Here is a 16,832-nt window from a genome sequence, read left to right on the forward strand (position 1 = left end):
ATGCACATTTCCATAGTCACAAGGTAGACATCTGCCTGCTCCAGGAAACCCATCTGCTCCCGGCATCAGCCTCTCGACTCCTCTCCCGGTACTGGGGAGAATCACACTCCTCTTTCTACTCTAACTACTCTCGGGGGGTGTCTATCCTCATACGCAGAGGGCTCCCCTGGCAGACCTCCCAGATAATCACCGACCCCTCTGGGCACTTTGTCATCCTCCATAGCTTCCTCCAGGCCCAACCCCTGACTATTGCTGCGCTTTACGGACTCAATAATGACGACCCTGACTTCTTTGCACAGGTGTGGCACCACATTTCCTCCTTTGGCCCTGCTGCGCTCCTTTGGGGGGCGACTTCAACGTCACACTCTCCACTGACCTTGATCGATCTGGCCCTCATTCTTCTCACCCGCATGCCGCGGCTCTCCTTAGCTCCATTCTCACAGAAAACTCTGTATATGACGCTTGGTGTCATCTGCACCCGAGGCTCGCGAGGGCACTTGTGTCACTGGCACTCAGGGCTGTTGGTCCCGTCTGGATCTCTGGATCACATCGCCAGATGTCCTGTCCATGCTCTCCTCCACCGATCACGTGGCACGCACCCTTTCTGACCATGCCCAGGTCCAGCTCTGCCTCTGTCTCCCCCAATCTCCTCGGCGAACTTTCTCATGGCGGCTTCCCCTTAATGCGCTGCGCGACTCCGTCTTCTGCGACAAGATCCACAGAGCATATCAACTACTTTGAACTTAATGCAGGTTCTGTGGACCCTCCCTGTGGGAAGGGTTTAAAGTCATTATTCGCGGGGAATGCATCTCTAAACAGTCCGGAGTCTTACGTTCCATTCGCAGCCCGCTCGATAAACTGGAATCGGAAATTAAATCATTGGATTCCTCCCATGCACTTGACCCCAGCCCAGAAACACTTGCCCAACTTCGCGGTAAACATACGGAATTCATCAAAGAGGTCAATAGGGAGCTCTCGTTACTTGGCAGGGAGGCCCGCGCGCGCCGCTTCGTCGAGAGCGATCGCCCCGGTAAGAGCCTGGCCGGTCTGCTTCGCCCGCCTCACGCTGCATCCTACATCATAGCACTTCAGGACGGTGTCCCAGCTCGAACCACCTCCCCTGCCAAAATCCAGGTGCGTTTCACAGATTTTTACACGCATTTGTACAAGGCAGGTTCCACCCCCTCGCGTGAGGTCTTCGAGCAGTATTTTGATACCATTCAGCTTCTGTGGCTCGAAAATGACCAACGTGAATTCCTCGATGTGCCCTTCTCTAAAAAGGAAATACTTGCTGCTATCAATGGTATGCCTGGCGACAAGGCCCCCGGTCTAGATGGCCTGCCTGTATCTTTCTATAAGACTTTCGCCCTGCTTTTAATATCGCACTTGGCCGCCATGTATAATGACTCATTTGAGAGTGGTCAATTCCCTCCCTCGCTTCGAGAGGCCATGTTGACCCTTCTTCTTAAATCGGATAAACCTCCTGAGCTCCGTGATTCCTATCGCCCCCTTTCCCTTATTAATACGGACAACAGAATCTTCACCAAACTGCTTGCTTCTCACCTTCTCCCTCTTATGCCACGCATTGCCCTCCCGGACCAATCTGGATTCATTCCTCGTCGCGCGACCTCCCACAATCTCCGGACCATTTTCTCCGTCCTGCACCAGATCAACCCATCAGTCCCGGCGGTCGCGGCCCTGCTTGACACCACCAAAGCCTTTGATACCCTAGATTGGCCCTTTCTCTTTTCCCTACTCACACTCCTTGGTTTTAGTCAGGCCTTCTTACGCAAAATCTCGCTCTTGTACACCCTTCCCACTGCCACTTCGGGTTAATGGCCAAATATCCAATCCCATTCCCATCGGGCATGGCACCCTCTAGGGGTGCCTGCTCTCACCCATGCTCTTCGCTATCAGGATGGAACAACTGACAGCTAGACTCCGACAGCACCACACCCAGAGGGGCATTGGATTCCCAGCCCGCGCCCTCTTAGTCTCTATGTACGCGGATGACGTCACCTTATACGTCCAGAACCTCCAAGACAACCTTAGCCCTCTTGTGTGCGAGATTATAAGGTTTGGTGGTTATTCAGGCATACAGGTGAACTGGAACAAGTCAGTCCTTTTCCTTCTCACAGACGCCACTGTGCCCTTTACCCTGGACTTCCCCTTCATGTGAGCATCAGGCCCTACTCCCTACTTAGGAGTCTGGCTCAGCAGGGACGTGGATGAGCTTTTGAGGGCTAATTTTGGGCGTTGGTTGACTGGCTCGAGTCCAAGATTCCCCTTTGGAGCCGGCTGCCTCTGTCGCTAGCAGGTCGGATAGCAATCACCAAAATGGTAGTGCTCCCGAAGTTTTTATACTTATTCCTGAACATACCCCTTCCCCTCACTGCTCATCTCTCTTATCTGGGCCGGTAAGCAGCCCAGGATTGCCTACGACACCCTCACCCTTCCGATGTTGTGCGGTGGCCTCGGTGCTCCTAACATTACACTATACGCATTGTGCGCTCAGGCCAGTTTCTTGCATTTCTGGCTTCACCCCACTCCTTTTCAGCTGCATGTGGCTGTGGAGGCAGATCTTGTCGCCCAGTGGCCGCTCTCTACCTCCTTGTTTGCTCTGGCCACATTCCCACGCACTGAAATAGACACGGTCGGGACCCTGCTCTGGGTTTGGGAGGGTCTCTGCCGCTTTTCCGGCGATCCCATACTCTCAGCAAACTTGATGCATATCGCTCGTCATCCGGCGTTCCCTCCTCTTCAGCCCTCTGGTATGGTTAAACATGCCTCCCGTTTAGGGTTGAACACGCTAGCAGATCTCTATCCCGGGAATTCTTTCTTTTCACTCGCAGACGACTCCGGCCCCATGGACACTTTACTTTTCCATCAGCTTCGGGCGATCTGCAGGGAGCTGCATCCCTCGTTCCCCCAGCCCCCTCCCTCGATGGCTGCTCTTGATTTCCTGTATTCGTCCTCTTCTCCTCGGAAATTGGTGACCAGACTCTACATCCTCTTGCTGGTGGCTACCTCTATTCCCACTGATCGTGCACATGTGGTGTGGGGAGCGGACCTTGGTATTGTCATTTCCCAAGCTGACTGGCTATATTGCCATAACCAGACGAAGCGTTTGTCCTTCAACTATCGCCTGCGCCTTATCTATTTCAAATACTTGCATAGGCTTTACCACACTCCCATTCAATTGCATGAGTTGGGGCTCATCCCCACTGACAGATGCATGCGCTTCTCCACTCCTCAGGCGGACTTCTCCCACCTCGCATGGCTATGCCCCAAGGTCTCTGACTATTGGTGTGAGGTATGCGCTGCCATTTCAGAGATCACCTCCTCGCTGGTTCAGCCTGATCCCCCGCTCTGCCTTTTGGGCTTTGTTAAATTCTGCTGAGACGCTTCCCATCACTTGATTGCTATGCTGCTGGTCCTCGCGTGTCACAGGGTTTCCATGTGCTGGGGCCACAAACCTGCACCCAAGTTCGCTCAATGGCTTGAGGATGCCTCGCGCTGCCAGACCTTATTGTCTGAATTCAGAGACCTTATGCCTACCAGATCTCGCCCACTTGACATATGGGGTCCCTTGGTGTAATATCTCCTTGCCCGCACCCCCTCGAGCCCTGCGCCCTCTCCCACGCTCCCCGCCAGCACTGTGCCCGCGGCTGCCGTCGGTGCTGGTCCGTGATCAGCTCTCCCCCTATCCCCACTCCCTCCGCTTGGGCCTGTTCCTCTCCCCACCGCTCTGGTGCCTCCCATCACTTAACGCTTTTTCTATCCTGATGTGCCTGCCGGAATATGTGCCATGCCGTCGCCATTTGCCGTCTTATATACTGGGTCAACCATGTCATCCTCTATTGTTTACAAGTATATGGTGCTTCAATTTGATGCAATTGTGTAACCTGTCTTTGCAATTTTTCAACAAAGGTTTTGAAAATAAAAAAATACAAATATTCAGGAGAGGACAGAAGCTGGCAATATAATGGAGCCTTCATGAATCCCAGTGAATTGATTCTCCGCTCTGCCATCTGTAGAATCTGTAGAATTAGCTGACTTGCAGATCGAGCAGAGATGCAGGATTATTTTTGATAAATCTGATGCTCTGAGCATAACTCTGGAATCTGCAGAAACCCCATTCCCTAGGTATTTAGGAACCAATAATATAAAAACAATCCAGAGGAGATTTAGGATATACAAGATTATATGCTCTGTGTTCCAAATGTGGCCATTACAAATACATAACTTTTATAATAAGACAGGACACCGGTTCCAAAAGAATAGCCTTTATTTCAGGCCTCCACTGCTTTACAACTATTCAGCAGTTGGTTCCCTAAGCATCTATCAACATCAAAGGCAAGCTCTCAGGGTAACTGATGGAATGTTCTTATATTTGAAAGGGTAGAGGGGTATAGGAACATACTACTTACAATAATACTATATTACATCACATCTTCCCTCTAAAGGTCCCCATATTAACCCCACCCAATAAATGTACATGAAGAGACCAAAACAAACCTATGCAAGTGAGCATAACACAACAGGTGAAAAATAAGGAAGAGGAATAAATAAACTTATATGATGAGTGAATAAAAGAATTCCCATAAACACCATATTCATTTGCTCACCATTTAACCTTTATGCCATACAGGTGCTTTGACTTGCCTTCTAGATGTCACTCCCATATGGGCACCACTATCAAATTATCCAGGTTAGCAGGAGGGTTATGGTTTACCATTCTGTCCATGCTCCAGGTCTGCCGATTGTCCACAAATACAACATTCTGTTTGGTGTTAGGAATAGGCATCGGTTCAAAATATTTAGAATCCATCCCATCTCTTCTCACCATTTTTTAACATACACCCGGTTATCAGCTTTCCAGGGTTGATGTTTTGTGCCTCATTTGAAATCATAATAATTCCTATATTTTGCTTGGTGTGAAGCAATTTTCTTTTTAACTAGCATCGAGCTGTGCTGTACCCTGTCCCCACCCCCCAACCAAGTGGTAAATAGTTTGGTGCTGGGTTTGGTGCTCCCTGCGCCAGCTTTCCTCCTGGTCCCTGTCTCTAGGTGCAGATGTCCAGAACGTTCATTCCAACTGGTCCTCATGGGTTGTAAGAAGACTGGCCTTACTGTCCTTTAGAGAGGCCCACTGGTCCTGGGGTCAACTGGAATAAGAGTCCCTGGTCCTTTTGGGTATCAAGGGTTTCTTCATCCACTTGTCCATGGCTTATATCAGCCACAGTGTGTTCAGTGAAAGCCCAAAAAGCTTAATCAGCCCTTTCTCTCCCTTGTACAAGAGTTTTAAAAAGGAGGTGAAAGGTTCTAGCTAGAAGCAAGGCACCCCTGGCTAGTCCTAGGGTGACACATCATCTTTTCACCCTTGCCTTAACTCTTTTGCACAGCATGTTTAGACAGTTCAAGATGATGTATTCCAGGAGTCATTGGTCACATCTGATCCTGTGGGCCAGCCCCACCCTTCGCTGACATCTCTTACAGGACCTTTCCCACCAAAACTTCAAAGAGGATCCCATTCCTATGTCGGCTTTGGTTGTCTGGGCTTCCTCCTTTCCTCAATGGGCCGGAGCTGTCCCCAGCCCTGGTACAGTGTGACAGGTAAGCACTAGATGCACATATGCACACCAACTCCATCCTCCTCAGGAGCTGAGGGAAGTACTATTAATTACACCTTTTGTGTGGGGTGGCCTTTGTTGAGAGGAAGTATAATTTGGGCTCCCGGTTTTATGGTATTTATTTTTTGGCCATTTCCGTCTGTCTTTATCCAAATTTTATTTTTGGGCCATTTTATCTGTATTTATCCATATTTATTTTGTGTTTTGCATGTAAATGAAGTTGTAAAACTGTACATTTTCCATATCTATTTAACTGATTGATGCACACTCCTACTTTGATGTCTGTCGTGTTTTAGCTATTTAAGCTGCCAAATATTACATAACAATGCATCTACTGGTAAAAACTACCATTATACTATAAATGTATGTTGACATATGACGTTATTTAAAGAAATTTCATCCTGTTTTTAAATTTCCAATGCTGTCCATCTGCTCAGCTGCTGGCCTATAATCCATGAAAGACAGCACGGAGAGTCACTTAAAAGAAGCACAGTTTTTTGTATTTATCCTCTTTTAAAAACAAATGCAGACAGAAAACACATTGTTTTCTGTCTGTATTTGTCTGTAAAAATCCATAAAAATGGAAAACAGGGAGCCTTAAGTATAATTAACTTGGCCAGCAGGGTGATAAAAAGCCTGGGCTGGGTTCCTGAGCTGAGCCACAGAAATATGACAATACTGGATGACCCACAAGATATACATGTATGGTCTTGGAACCTGCAAATATGAACTGGGTGCACCCTTTCCACCCCAGTTCATACCTCACAGGACTTTGCCTTCCTAAAGGAAGCAAAACTGCACTTTAAGGCAGATTGTCCCCTATATATAATAAGAAAGTGGCACCGCAGACACAAGAGTAAATCTCACTGACTTTACCAATTTGTGCCCATTTTGCAAAGTCATCCTGTGCCTTGGGCACCCCCCAAAGTTTTACTGACTGGTACTGGAGGTAACTGACTCTGACTGACCCTGGGCTCTGTCTGACTAGACCCAGGGCTATGCTGAAATAGACTTAAATACAGTGAAAACCCCTACATACACTTGGGTACACTATGGGCTGGGGTACCCCTGTGATTGGCATGACCTACCCTTTAAGGCCCTAGTACATAATAGGGCAGTGGCATCAAAACTACCTCTAAGTCCCTAGTATATAATAGGGCTTGGCAGTTTAGAGGCCAGCAGTCCTTTCTGCACTTGCATGTGTGCACTGCTGAAGCCTTAGATCAGTTGAAACATATCTCTGTGTTAGAGGACTGCTTTTAAAAAGTAAAGTGTGCCCAAACTCGACTTTAGTGTTTGGGGCACCTAAAATGGATAACCTACAATGTGTGGGCATATTAGGTACCCCTCAGGGTCTTCTCTAGATGCCCCAGGGGTGGGGGTTCAGCTATTTCAAAGGAGGACCCTCATAAAATGAATTTAATATGCCCTGGGTTAAGTGAAATTGCACATTTCACTTCCCACATTGTTATAAAGTGCAGCCCAAAATCGACTTTGGTGCTAGGAGCACTGTGAAGGGATGATCTGCAATATTTCTAGACATTCAGAACCCCTAAAGTCTCCCTAACGTGTTTCAGGGGCGGGGGTCCTATAGATATAGGCAGAATTCTTATATAATATGTTTTTATAAGCTCTGGTGCTGGAAAAATGGCCCAAGTAATTTTTCCCATTGCAAATCCCCTGCCACATAGGTTAACATGGCAAGAAGTTATAAACTGATAAATCCAGATAGGAGAATGATAAAAATAGCATTCACAACTTCCCAGAATGGTATTGATAAATCCAACAATATGATATTGTTGAATTTCTCCTAAAATGTACAGACAAGAAATTATAAGACTTTCTTGTCTATACTCCCAGATTCAGCCTTCCAGTGGGCTGTTCTGATTGGTCAGAGTTAAGTGGATTAGCCAGTCTCCTTTGAAGAGGTGATATAGAGCCCCTGGGATTAACCAGCTCTGCTGGGAGGGAAGTGATCTGTTGCACAGGAATGCCAGAGCAGGGGGAGGAGTCGTAAACAATGGACTTCAAGGGAAGGGGAAGACACCAGTGTCATTTACAACTCCGCGCTTTTGAACCCAGCCAGATGCTAGGCTTAAGGAAGGAATGAGCACATGCAAGGGGGATAGACTATAGAGATTAGCCATTTTAGGGGTGTGATTAGACAGGTCTTTTCTCCCTGCTGGAAAATCAGCCATGATGAATTTGGAAAAATTGGTGCACTCTGGGGCAAAATAGTACCACACTTTGCAGAATGTGGTTATACCATTGGGATGGTACCCTGGCCCCATTGGACAGTAGTGCCCTCCTACTTGACCCACAGAACTTGGAATAAGTATCTGAGAGGCGCAGAGCCTCTCGGATCTGCTGCTTGAAACCTAAGGAACCCTTCTGCACCATCTGGGCCTACAGCCCTGTGGACTGCCTTGCTGTAAAAGGACTAAAGAGTGGACTCCCTGCAAGTTACAGGTTAACAGAGCTCACCTGGAACATCACCACCAAGAATCCTCGAACTGGAGCACTACCAGTGAATTTGTAAGGGTTTTGTCCAAGTGGATTGTGAGAACTGAAGTCCTCAATGTTCAAGGATAATTTTGGAGCTTCCAGACCCTTGGAGTAAGTTTGAGACACTTTGGGACCATTTGGAGAACTTCAGGAAGAAGTTCCAGATGTTTGGAGAAGTTTGGAACAATTTTGGAAAAAAGCTCCATAAGTGGACCGACTCAACCTGGCCAGCCAAGCCGCCTGCCTTCACGGCGACCCGGTCTGCCGTCCAGGGTCGTCCCGCTGAAAAGCTCCGTGGGTCCGACTTCCAGAGTTTGACCTGGAGTAGGGGAAATCCGAGGCCGGCGAACCCTCACCGAATCCAGCCTGATGAAGAGCATCAAGGGACCCCACAAGAAAAGCTCCGTAAATGTTGCTACGGCCGAGCGAAGAAAAGGCGACCGGGAACATCCGTGAGAACCAAGCCGCCTGCCTTCAACCGCTAGTTGGCCTGGATCCTTGGTTTATCCCGCTGGAATGATCCGGAGATCGGACTTCCATGAGTTTGTCCAGGAGCTCATCGCAAGGCAAACCCTCACCGACTGCGGACTGGCTGAGAGCTTCAAGAGACTCCAGAAAGAAAAACACCAGAAAAGTTTCTAAGTCAGAAGGTAAAAACTTTGACCAAGACCTACAGCGAGGGGTAGCCGAGCAGGGCTCCATCACGGTCAGCCTACAACTTTGATTTTGGCCCGGTCTATCGCAGCCAGATGTCCTGATAAGGCGCTATAGGTTTCTATGTGCTATATAGTGCTAAATCTTAATTCATATCTCCGGTTCCCTTCATTGGATTTTTGTCTTTTTGGTGTCATTTTAAAGATAAAGGGGCCGATTCACAGATCTAATCTGAGATACAATCCTAAACTTACTACTTTTGTTATTCACAGAAGGCATTTAGTAGTAGTAAAGTTAGGACTCCTAACTTTACTACTACCAAACTGAGATAAAATCCTAAACTTATTACTTTTGGTATTCACAGAAGGCATTTAGTAGTAGTAAAGATAGGACTCCTAACTTTACTACTATTAAATGCCTTCCGTGAATACCAAAAGTAGTAAATTTAGGATTTTATCTCAGATTAGTTCTGTGAATCGGCCCCAAAAATATTTCCTGTTTTTATAAATTGGTGTTGGATTTTTATTGTGCATCGTGTCTTAATTATTTACTGAATTGGTGTTTTTAAATGCTTTACATACCTGTCTTTGAAGTTAAGCCTGCCTAGCTACCAAGGTTTGAGCATAGGAATAATTTTCCAAGACCTATTCTGAGCCCTAGAGTGTGTTAGTGGCCTTATTGCCAGCGGCAAATATATATTTGCCCCTACTAATAATCCACTTTCATACAGCCTTCTATTATTATAAAACCAATCCCATATCATTATCTAATCCTGCAAAGCCCCCTCTGCAACAGGTCAACTGTGTGCAGTTACCAGGCTATCCACACACATGTATCCAGTCAAGTACCCCTTACCCGAGCTGCATCACCGCAACCTTATCTTAGAAGGTGGATGCAGGCAGTAAACAGGTATAGTTCATTTACCATGTGTTTACTGTAGGTGAGACAAATAGTGAGATTCACCCAAAGTAAAAAAGGTCCAAAACCAGGTGATCAAAAAGCAAAAAGTCTGGGTTTATTAAATGGGCAGAACGCATTTTGCAACTCAAGGGTATCCCTAATAGCTGAGAATGTTGCATATTACAACTAGTATATTAGGATGACAATGAAGTGAGACAACTTTGTTACATACATGAGCATGTCCGCAATGTGAATACTATTTTGTGAAACAAATACATGCATTGGTATGCAAACCCAGAACAATAACAAAGGTGCAAGAAGAGATCTTCTAATTGATAATTTGTAAACATTTTTTTCTTCTTTTAGGTAACCTTCAGTAGGATCCGATACCATGAAGTTATACAGAGGTGGAATTGGCAAAACAAAGTTAGTCAACAGTATTTGTTTGAACTACAAGCTCTAGTTAGAGTTTAAACTTATTGGAAACCAAATTCAGACAGAATACTTTAATGTGAAAGATTACAAGTAAAATATATGACATAATAAAATACATTTTCCAATTAATGACAACTGTGTGGGTAAGTGAGTAAATGAAAAGATGCATTTATCAAGCAACGGCAGCTTCACCTAAGTAAGGGATATTTCAGTGACATTCAAATGAATGTCTGGGTGAGACAAATATATTTTGAACATAGATTCAAACGCCTCAATGGGGTGAGACAAATATATTTTTAATATAGATTCAAACTCCTTAATGGGGTGTATTTCTTTTGTGGTAATAGTCCCTGGCACTTTAATAACATATTGATTGTTTGGAATAATGTCGGATTTTATATATGCGTCAATATTTTAAAATGTAGGGCTATATTTATGTCCAGGTCACGCAGTGCAGCGAACCAAGTTACCTTGCTGCGCTGCGCGACAGGGAAAGGGCAGGAATGCGTTGTATTTAAGTCAACACAGTGCATTCCTGCCTTTTCCCCTGCGATGGCGGCCTTTTGGCTGCCTAGCACGAATGCAGGCACCCTTGAACCATGGTGCAAGGCTGCCTCAATTATAAGGAGCCTGCACAAACACAATGCCCTGAGGCCTTTAAAAACCAAGGGGAAATAAACATAGTTCTCATTACACCTTACCTGGGGAGGCAGTTTTTGGCACATTCCCAGGTGTACCATTTATGGTAAATCTGGGAATGCTTCCAAATCCATGGATGTTGCATGGGAACAACCACGCAACAACCATGAAAAAGCCTCCCTGGCGCAGAGTAAGACTACCCTTCTGTGAGTGGGACTCTTGGAATTTCTATGTTACTTGAAATAATTTTTTCATTACAGAATTATTCCTCATAGGTTTTTGCTCCAGTGAATTACACTTAAAAGCTCTTTTTTCTGTAGCCTACTATTATCCAGTCATTATCTCATTCTCACATAGGGCCTGAATTAGATAGATCTGAAAAAATACAATTTTATACTATCTCTGTCCTAAAGGGGTGCTGCTGGTAGCTTCTGATCATGACTTTGTAAAGGAAGGAGGAAACTGATATACTCATGTTGATAAGTGATACTATTGTAATCTGTGTCAAAATTATCTAATGCAGGCACACTGTGGGCCCCGTTTAGAAGTTGACAGATAAGGGGAATCCATCAAAAACAGTGGATGCTCTGGACACTAGCCTCTCGGTTACCTCACCTTTATATTGAGATGGGGAAGTGCAGGGTCGCCAATGCTGGAGCCTCAGTTAGCTCTGCTGTTAAAAACCCTTGACATGCTGTCCTAAATGCCCCTGGGTCTCCAAAACAAAGTGACTCTTATCCCAAAATATTTAGGGCAGGGCAACCATAACTAGTTTTCCTTTCCCAGGTCTGCCATGAAAGATTATCCCATCACCAAAAAACCATGGGCACACATGTCAAGAGGTTACACAATAGCTAAAATGTATAAAAACTCAATTTTCCACCCCTTCGAGGTATACACCTAAATAAAAAGACAATCTCATAAGATTTTAGTACTTATTGAGTATCCAAATTAAAACTGTCCATAGCATGCTGGAAATCTTCTCGCAGCACATCAAAGACAATTTGATGGGTTTCTGTGCCTTGGTGCTTTGCAAGAGTTGCACCACCTGAAATCATGGCAGAATATCCACCATAAATTGGGCCTGACACCATGACTGGCAGTGGCACATCCACCCAATTGGTCTTTCAAATTGTGAAACCAACAGCTACTCCACCATTGGTAACACCGTCATCCACTGCATTCAGAATAAAGTGGGGTAACACATAGGTGGGGCAATGGCATTTTAACTATTTTATGGCAGCTTCTCCATCTCAAAATCAGGCCCTCGATGCCTTTACAGAAAATATCTTTTGAAGAATTTTTCAATATATTCCTTCTTGAATTCATTTGTCTGCCTTTTGTGGGCTGTTCATAATTAAATTATTTCTCAGAGCAAAAGGTTTGTTATGCAAAGTAGCATTCCTCAATCTGAGGACCACCAGAAGGTTATTGATGGTGAAATAAAACAGTGAGGTGAGAATTTAGGCAATCACAAGGTTTCCTGAAAGCCTGTGTCAACCATTGAAGCATTTCAAAGCTAGAACCAAAGTTTGAGCATACCTCTTTTGCTCACCAGTTGTCAGAGGTGAAGCAAACACTGGATGAGATGAAGTGATGTATGCCATCCTAAAACATTATGAAAATAAAGGCGTTTAACAAACACTGCTAATCACTGCTGCTTTCAGTGATATAAAGTTGTGATGAATTTGGAAGATTTTCACAAAATGTATCTTCTAGGATGAATCTGTAATCAAGATTTCTCTGCAGTTCTCATGATTACCAGTGGATCAATGGATAAGATTTCTTTAATAAATATGTTAGCAGTAGCATGTTTCTAAACTTGTGGAAATAATTTGACCATCTTTTTTTCCTCTCAGGTCATCAATGGTGGACTTCTAGCTTTGGCAGCAACCATTGTATTTAGTGGTCCTTTCCTGATCATAAAGTATGTGCCTCATAGACCCAACATTTGCTTGGAAAGTTTGTGGACCTGGATCAGCCATGTGAAGAATGGTGCCAGCATCTCATTGCTAAAAAGTCGCAGTTAAGGGGCTGTATCATGGCCTAACAAAGCAACCATTTCAGATTGAAATATTGCAGACATTCAAGTACATTGAACAGCATGTACTCAAGCCTGTTACCTGAAAATGGATATATGATTAAACCACTACTGCCTAAACAACGACTTCCTTAACCATGAAGGCTAAACCACGAGCAATGCCAAACCACAACATTATTAACTACGAGTTCCTAAAGCACGAAAAATATTCTATTTTCTCATTACCCGTTTACACCACTCTGTTATTTAAAATACGCACATTCAAGCTGTGCCCATCTGCGAGCACAATCAAGCAGAGAGTGGTAAGGCTGTGCTTATCTGCACCTAACAAGTGACGAACACAAATACATCAAGCTGTGCCCATCAGCGCAAGCACAATCAAGAAGAGTAGACTCGTCTGCCTTGAAAACGTGGAGCGTGTGCGACGAGGAGCTGTGCCAGCTGAGTCTTTCAGATCTCCAAGTCAGTCAGCAGGAGCAATAGCAGCATTGCAACAACAACTACGAAAATGCTGTGCTTATCAGCGTAAGCACTCTCAGCAGAAGCCCCCACGCTGTGACATCAATCACTGAACCTACGTGTCAAAGTACAGGGTTAAACAAAAGCAATGTAGAAGTAAACTGCCCCCAAGATTTCCGCAAGTTAAGTAATTCTTAGGATAAAAACTTTAATAAGCTGTGCCTGTCAGCGCAAGCACGTCCAATGAGCCAAGGCCTCCAGGCATGCTGTATGCTTTACAGAGTATAAAGTGTAACAGCAAACAAATGATGGATGGAATGCTGACAATGCAAACATTCGCCCCCAGTCAAAAGATCTGAGTTAAATCCATTGTTCTTTTGCCCACTATGCCTCCCCAGTTTGGACCCAGCCATATGCAAATCAGTCTTGACCCTGTGCCCCAGGGGAACAGTCCAGACCGGACTGCCTGGCCAGGTCCTCCCTGGACCGGAAACAAGCATCCTGGGACTGGTTTCAGGGTATGTCACCCTTCTTCAGCCAGGCTAGCTTGAATCCAGTGGCACAGTGAGCAAGGGACCCACGTCTGGGCATACCAATCGCACTTAGGGCAAAAAGTGTTACAGCAAACACATGATGGGCGGAATGCTGACAATGCAAACATTCTCCCCCAGTCAAAAGATCTGGGTTAAATCTATCATTTTTTTGCCCACTACGCCACCCCAGTTTGGACCCAGCCTTATGCAAATCAGTCTTTACCCTGTGCCCCATGGGAACAGTCCAGAGCGAACTGCCAGACCAGGTCCTCCCTGGACCGGAAACAAGGATCCTGGGACCTGTTTCAGGGTATGTCACCCTTCTTCAGCCTGGCTAGCTTGAATCCAGTGGCACTGGAATCAAGCTTCCTGGCTGAAGAGGGGTGAAACCCTGATACCGGTCCTAGGATGCTTGTTTCCGGTCCAGGGAGGACCTGGCTTGGCGGTTCGGGCTGGACTGTTCCCGTGAACTGGGGTGGCACGGTGAGAAAAAGAATGATGGATTTAACCCAGATGTCTTGACTGGGGGTGAATGTTTTGATTTGTTCTGCATTCCATCCATCAATTGTGTGTCTTTTGCTTTCTCACCCTAAGTGCGCCAGTTATGCCCAGACGTGGGTCCTGGGCTCACTGTGCCAGTGGAATCAAGCTATCCTGGCTGAAGAGGGGTGAAACCCCGAAACCGGTCCTAGGATGCTTGTTTGCAGTCAAGGTAGGACCTGGCTTGGCAGTTCAGGCTGGACTGTTCCCATGAGGCACAGGGTCAAGACTGATTTGCATATGGCCAGGTCTAAACTGGGGTGGCATGGTGAGCAAAAGAATGATGGATTTAACCCAGATCTCTTGACTGGGGGTGAATGTTTTGATTTGTTCTGCATTCCGTCCATCAATTGTGTGTCTTTTGCTTTCTCGTCCTGAGTGCGCCAGGTATGCCCATACGTGGGTCCTGGGTTCACTGTGCCATTGGAATCAAGCTATCCTGGCTGAAGAGGGGTGAAACCCTGAAACCGGTACTAGGATGCTTGTTTCCGGTCCAGGGAGGACCTAGCTTTGCAGTTCGGGCTGGACTGTTCCCATGAGGCAGAGGGTCAAGACTGATTTGCTTATGGCCAGGTCTAAACTGGGGTGGCATGGTGAGCAAAAGAATGATGGATTTAACCCAGATCTCTTGACTGGGTGTGAATGTTATGATTTGTTCTGCATTCCGTCCATCAATTGTGTGTCTTTTGCTTACAGAGTGTAAAGGCAGATTGGATAACGATCCCCCTCCCTGCTGAGCAGAGCAACTGCCAGACTCATTCAATGCTCCGCAACAAAACAAATGTGAAAATGTAATTAAGGGGAGCGAGTGGGTTTTGAGACAGCCCCCAGCCGTGATAAGTATAATTGTCAAGCTGTGCTTGTAATTACAAAAGTGCCATCTATTGACCAATCACAAGGTATATTTTTTGTGGTTTCAAAAAGTCGTTGTTCAACTAAGTTGTAGTTAAAAATGTCGTGGGTAAGGATGTCGTGGTTAAGGATGTCGTTGTTGTTTAGGATTCGTTGTTCAGGTCAGTCGTTTTTAAAACTTCGTTATTTAGGCTGTTTCCCCCTGAAAATATAACACTAGGAAAACTTGAAGTGAACAGTGTCAAAACTTCGATAGATATCATAAAACGAGTACATCTCTGATGTTAATACCAACAAACCTCTTAATGTAAGCTTACATTACAATATGGTACTTACACTTTTTATTATAGCAATTGTAGGTATGTGTTTCTTAATTAATACATGCCTATATTGTGTTTGTGTCACATGCATTGTTAAATGTTTTGATTATTTAAAATAAGCAAATAAAAATATTTTGTATCAAGCATAAGCTGTTTTTCTTGCAAAATTATCTTATCAATATTTGACATTGAACATTATTTTCTGTAATTTTATAACAGCACAATCAGTCCTTTTTTATGAAATGCTGCCCCCTATTGGCACGCTTGAAAAATGTATTGATTTTGTTTGTCTGGCCTGAGTGCATTTCTAGAAAGGAGAGTGCCCTTTCCTTTTTTTCCTCTAAAAATATTCTTATTATGCATATGTAGAGGTTTTTATCCTGTCTGCATCGTCACTACTTTGATTACCAATTTCTGTTATTGGAAAAAGTTGAACTTTTTATCATTATTCATTAATTGCAAATCAACGTTTCAATTTAGGTGAACTAAAACACACTGTTCAGGGGGAAACTTTCAAATCCTGCTTCACAAACTCAGGTTTGGCATCATTTTGCCCCTTTTGAACATATGGTGATATTTATGAAGGTACAAATCTAGAGTTAGTGGTGGATTTATTGGAATACCCGTGTGAACTCCCTGTGAAATTAAGTGAACTCCAAATGTTTTTCAAAGTTCTGCTTGCTAGAGTTGTATGCAAACATATCTTCATCTATTACAAAAAAGAATCGTCCGGGCTGACCGCCTTATTCAAGTTCTTAAGTTTTCAGCATTCATTGTTTAGTTCAACACTAGGTGGTGATCATGAAAATAAAAAGAATTGCAACACAACAATCAAATTAAAGAATCACCAACTCCTGGTCCGAACTCCCTCCCTGCCTCCCAATAATGAGACAATTTCTACATCATAATCAGTTCAATCATACAATTCTTTTTTTCCCGTAGAACCCACTGCCAAGTTAGATGCTTCTACCGCTCAGGTGCACTCTATTCATTCAGAAAGCTAAGTTTGTTTTTTACAATTAAAGAGGTCCATGGCTCTCCATTGTAGTAGGAGCAGTGTGTTCGGTAAACCTCTCCATATTAGTTCATAAACTGTTTTCCATTTAGTCTCAAATTGAATGTAGGTGCCTTTAATTTTACTTTTCAGCAGCTCCATTGCTAATACGCTCCAAATCCTATGGTACCATTGGATGATAGATGTCTCTACTCTCTTCCAATCAAATGCTATATTTAACTATGCTGCCCCTAGGCATTTGTTGTAATATTGCAGGTTGTCAGCTTCTATGAAGATCTGGTAGACTTTGGAAATAATTTCTCTTGT

The 16,832-nt window shown here is 44.7% G+C and overlaps 1 protein-coding gene across 1 annotated transcript in view; it reads left to right on the forward strand.

Annotated features, from left to right (window-relative positions):
* Positions 1-13,008, forward strand: part of KMO (kynurenine 3-monooxygenase) — a 412,483-nt gene extending 399,475 nt beyond the window's left edge. Inside the window, exons 14-15 of the mRNA XM_085612308.1 lie at positions 10,059-10,118; positions 12,626-13,008. Of these exons, the coding sequence (XP_085468434.1) occupies positions 10,059-10,118; positions 12,626-12,796 (231 nt within the window). The 3' untranslated portion in view covers positions 12,797-13,008. The remainder of the gene's footprint in view (positions 1-10,058; positions 10,119-12,625) is intronic.
* The last annotated feature ends 3,824 nt before the right edge of the window (positions 13,009-16,832 follow it).

This window comes from Triturus cristatus, chromosome 6 (genome assembly GCF_964204655.1).
Source record: "Triturus cristatus chromosome 6, aTriCri1.1, whole genome shotgun sequence".
Lineage (NCBI taxonomy): Eukaryota > Metazoa > Chordata > Amphibia > Caudata > Salamandridae > Triturus > Triturus cristatus.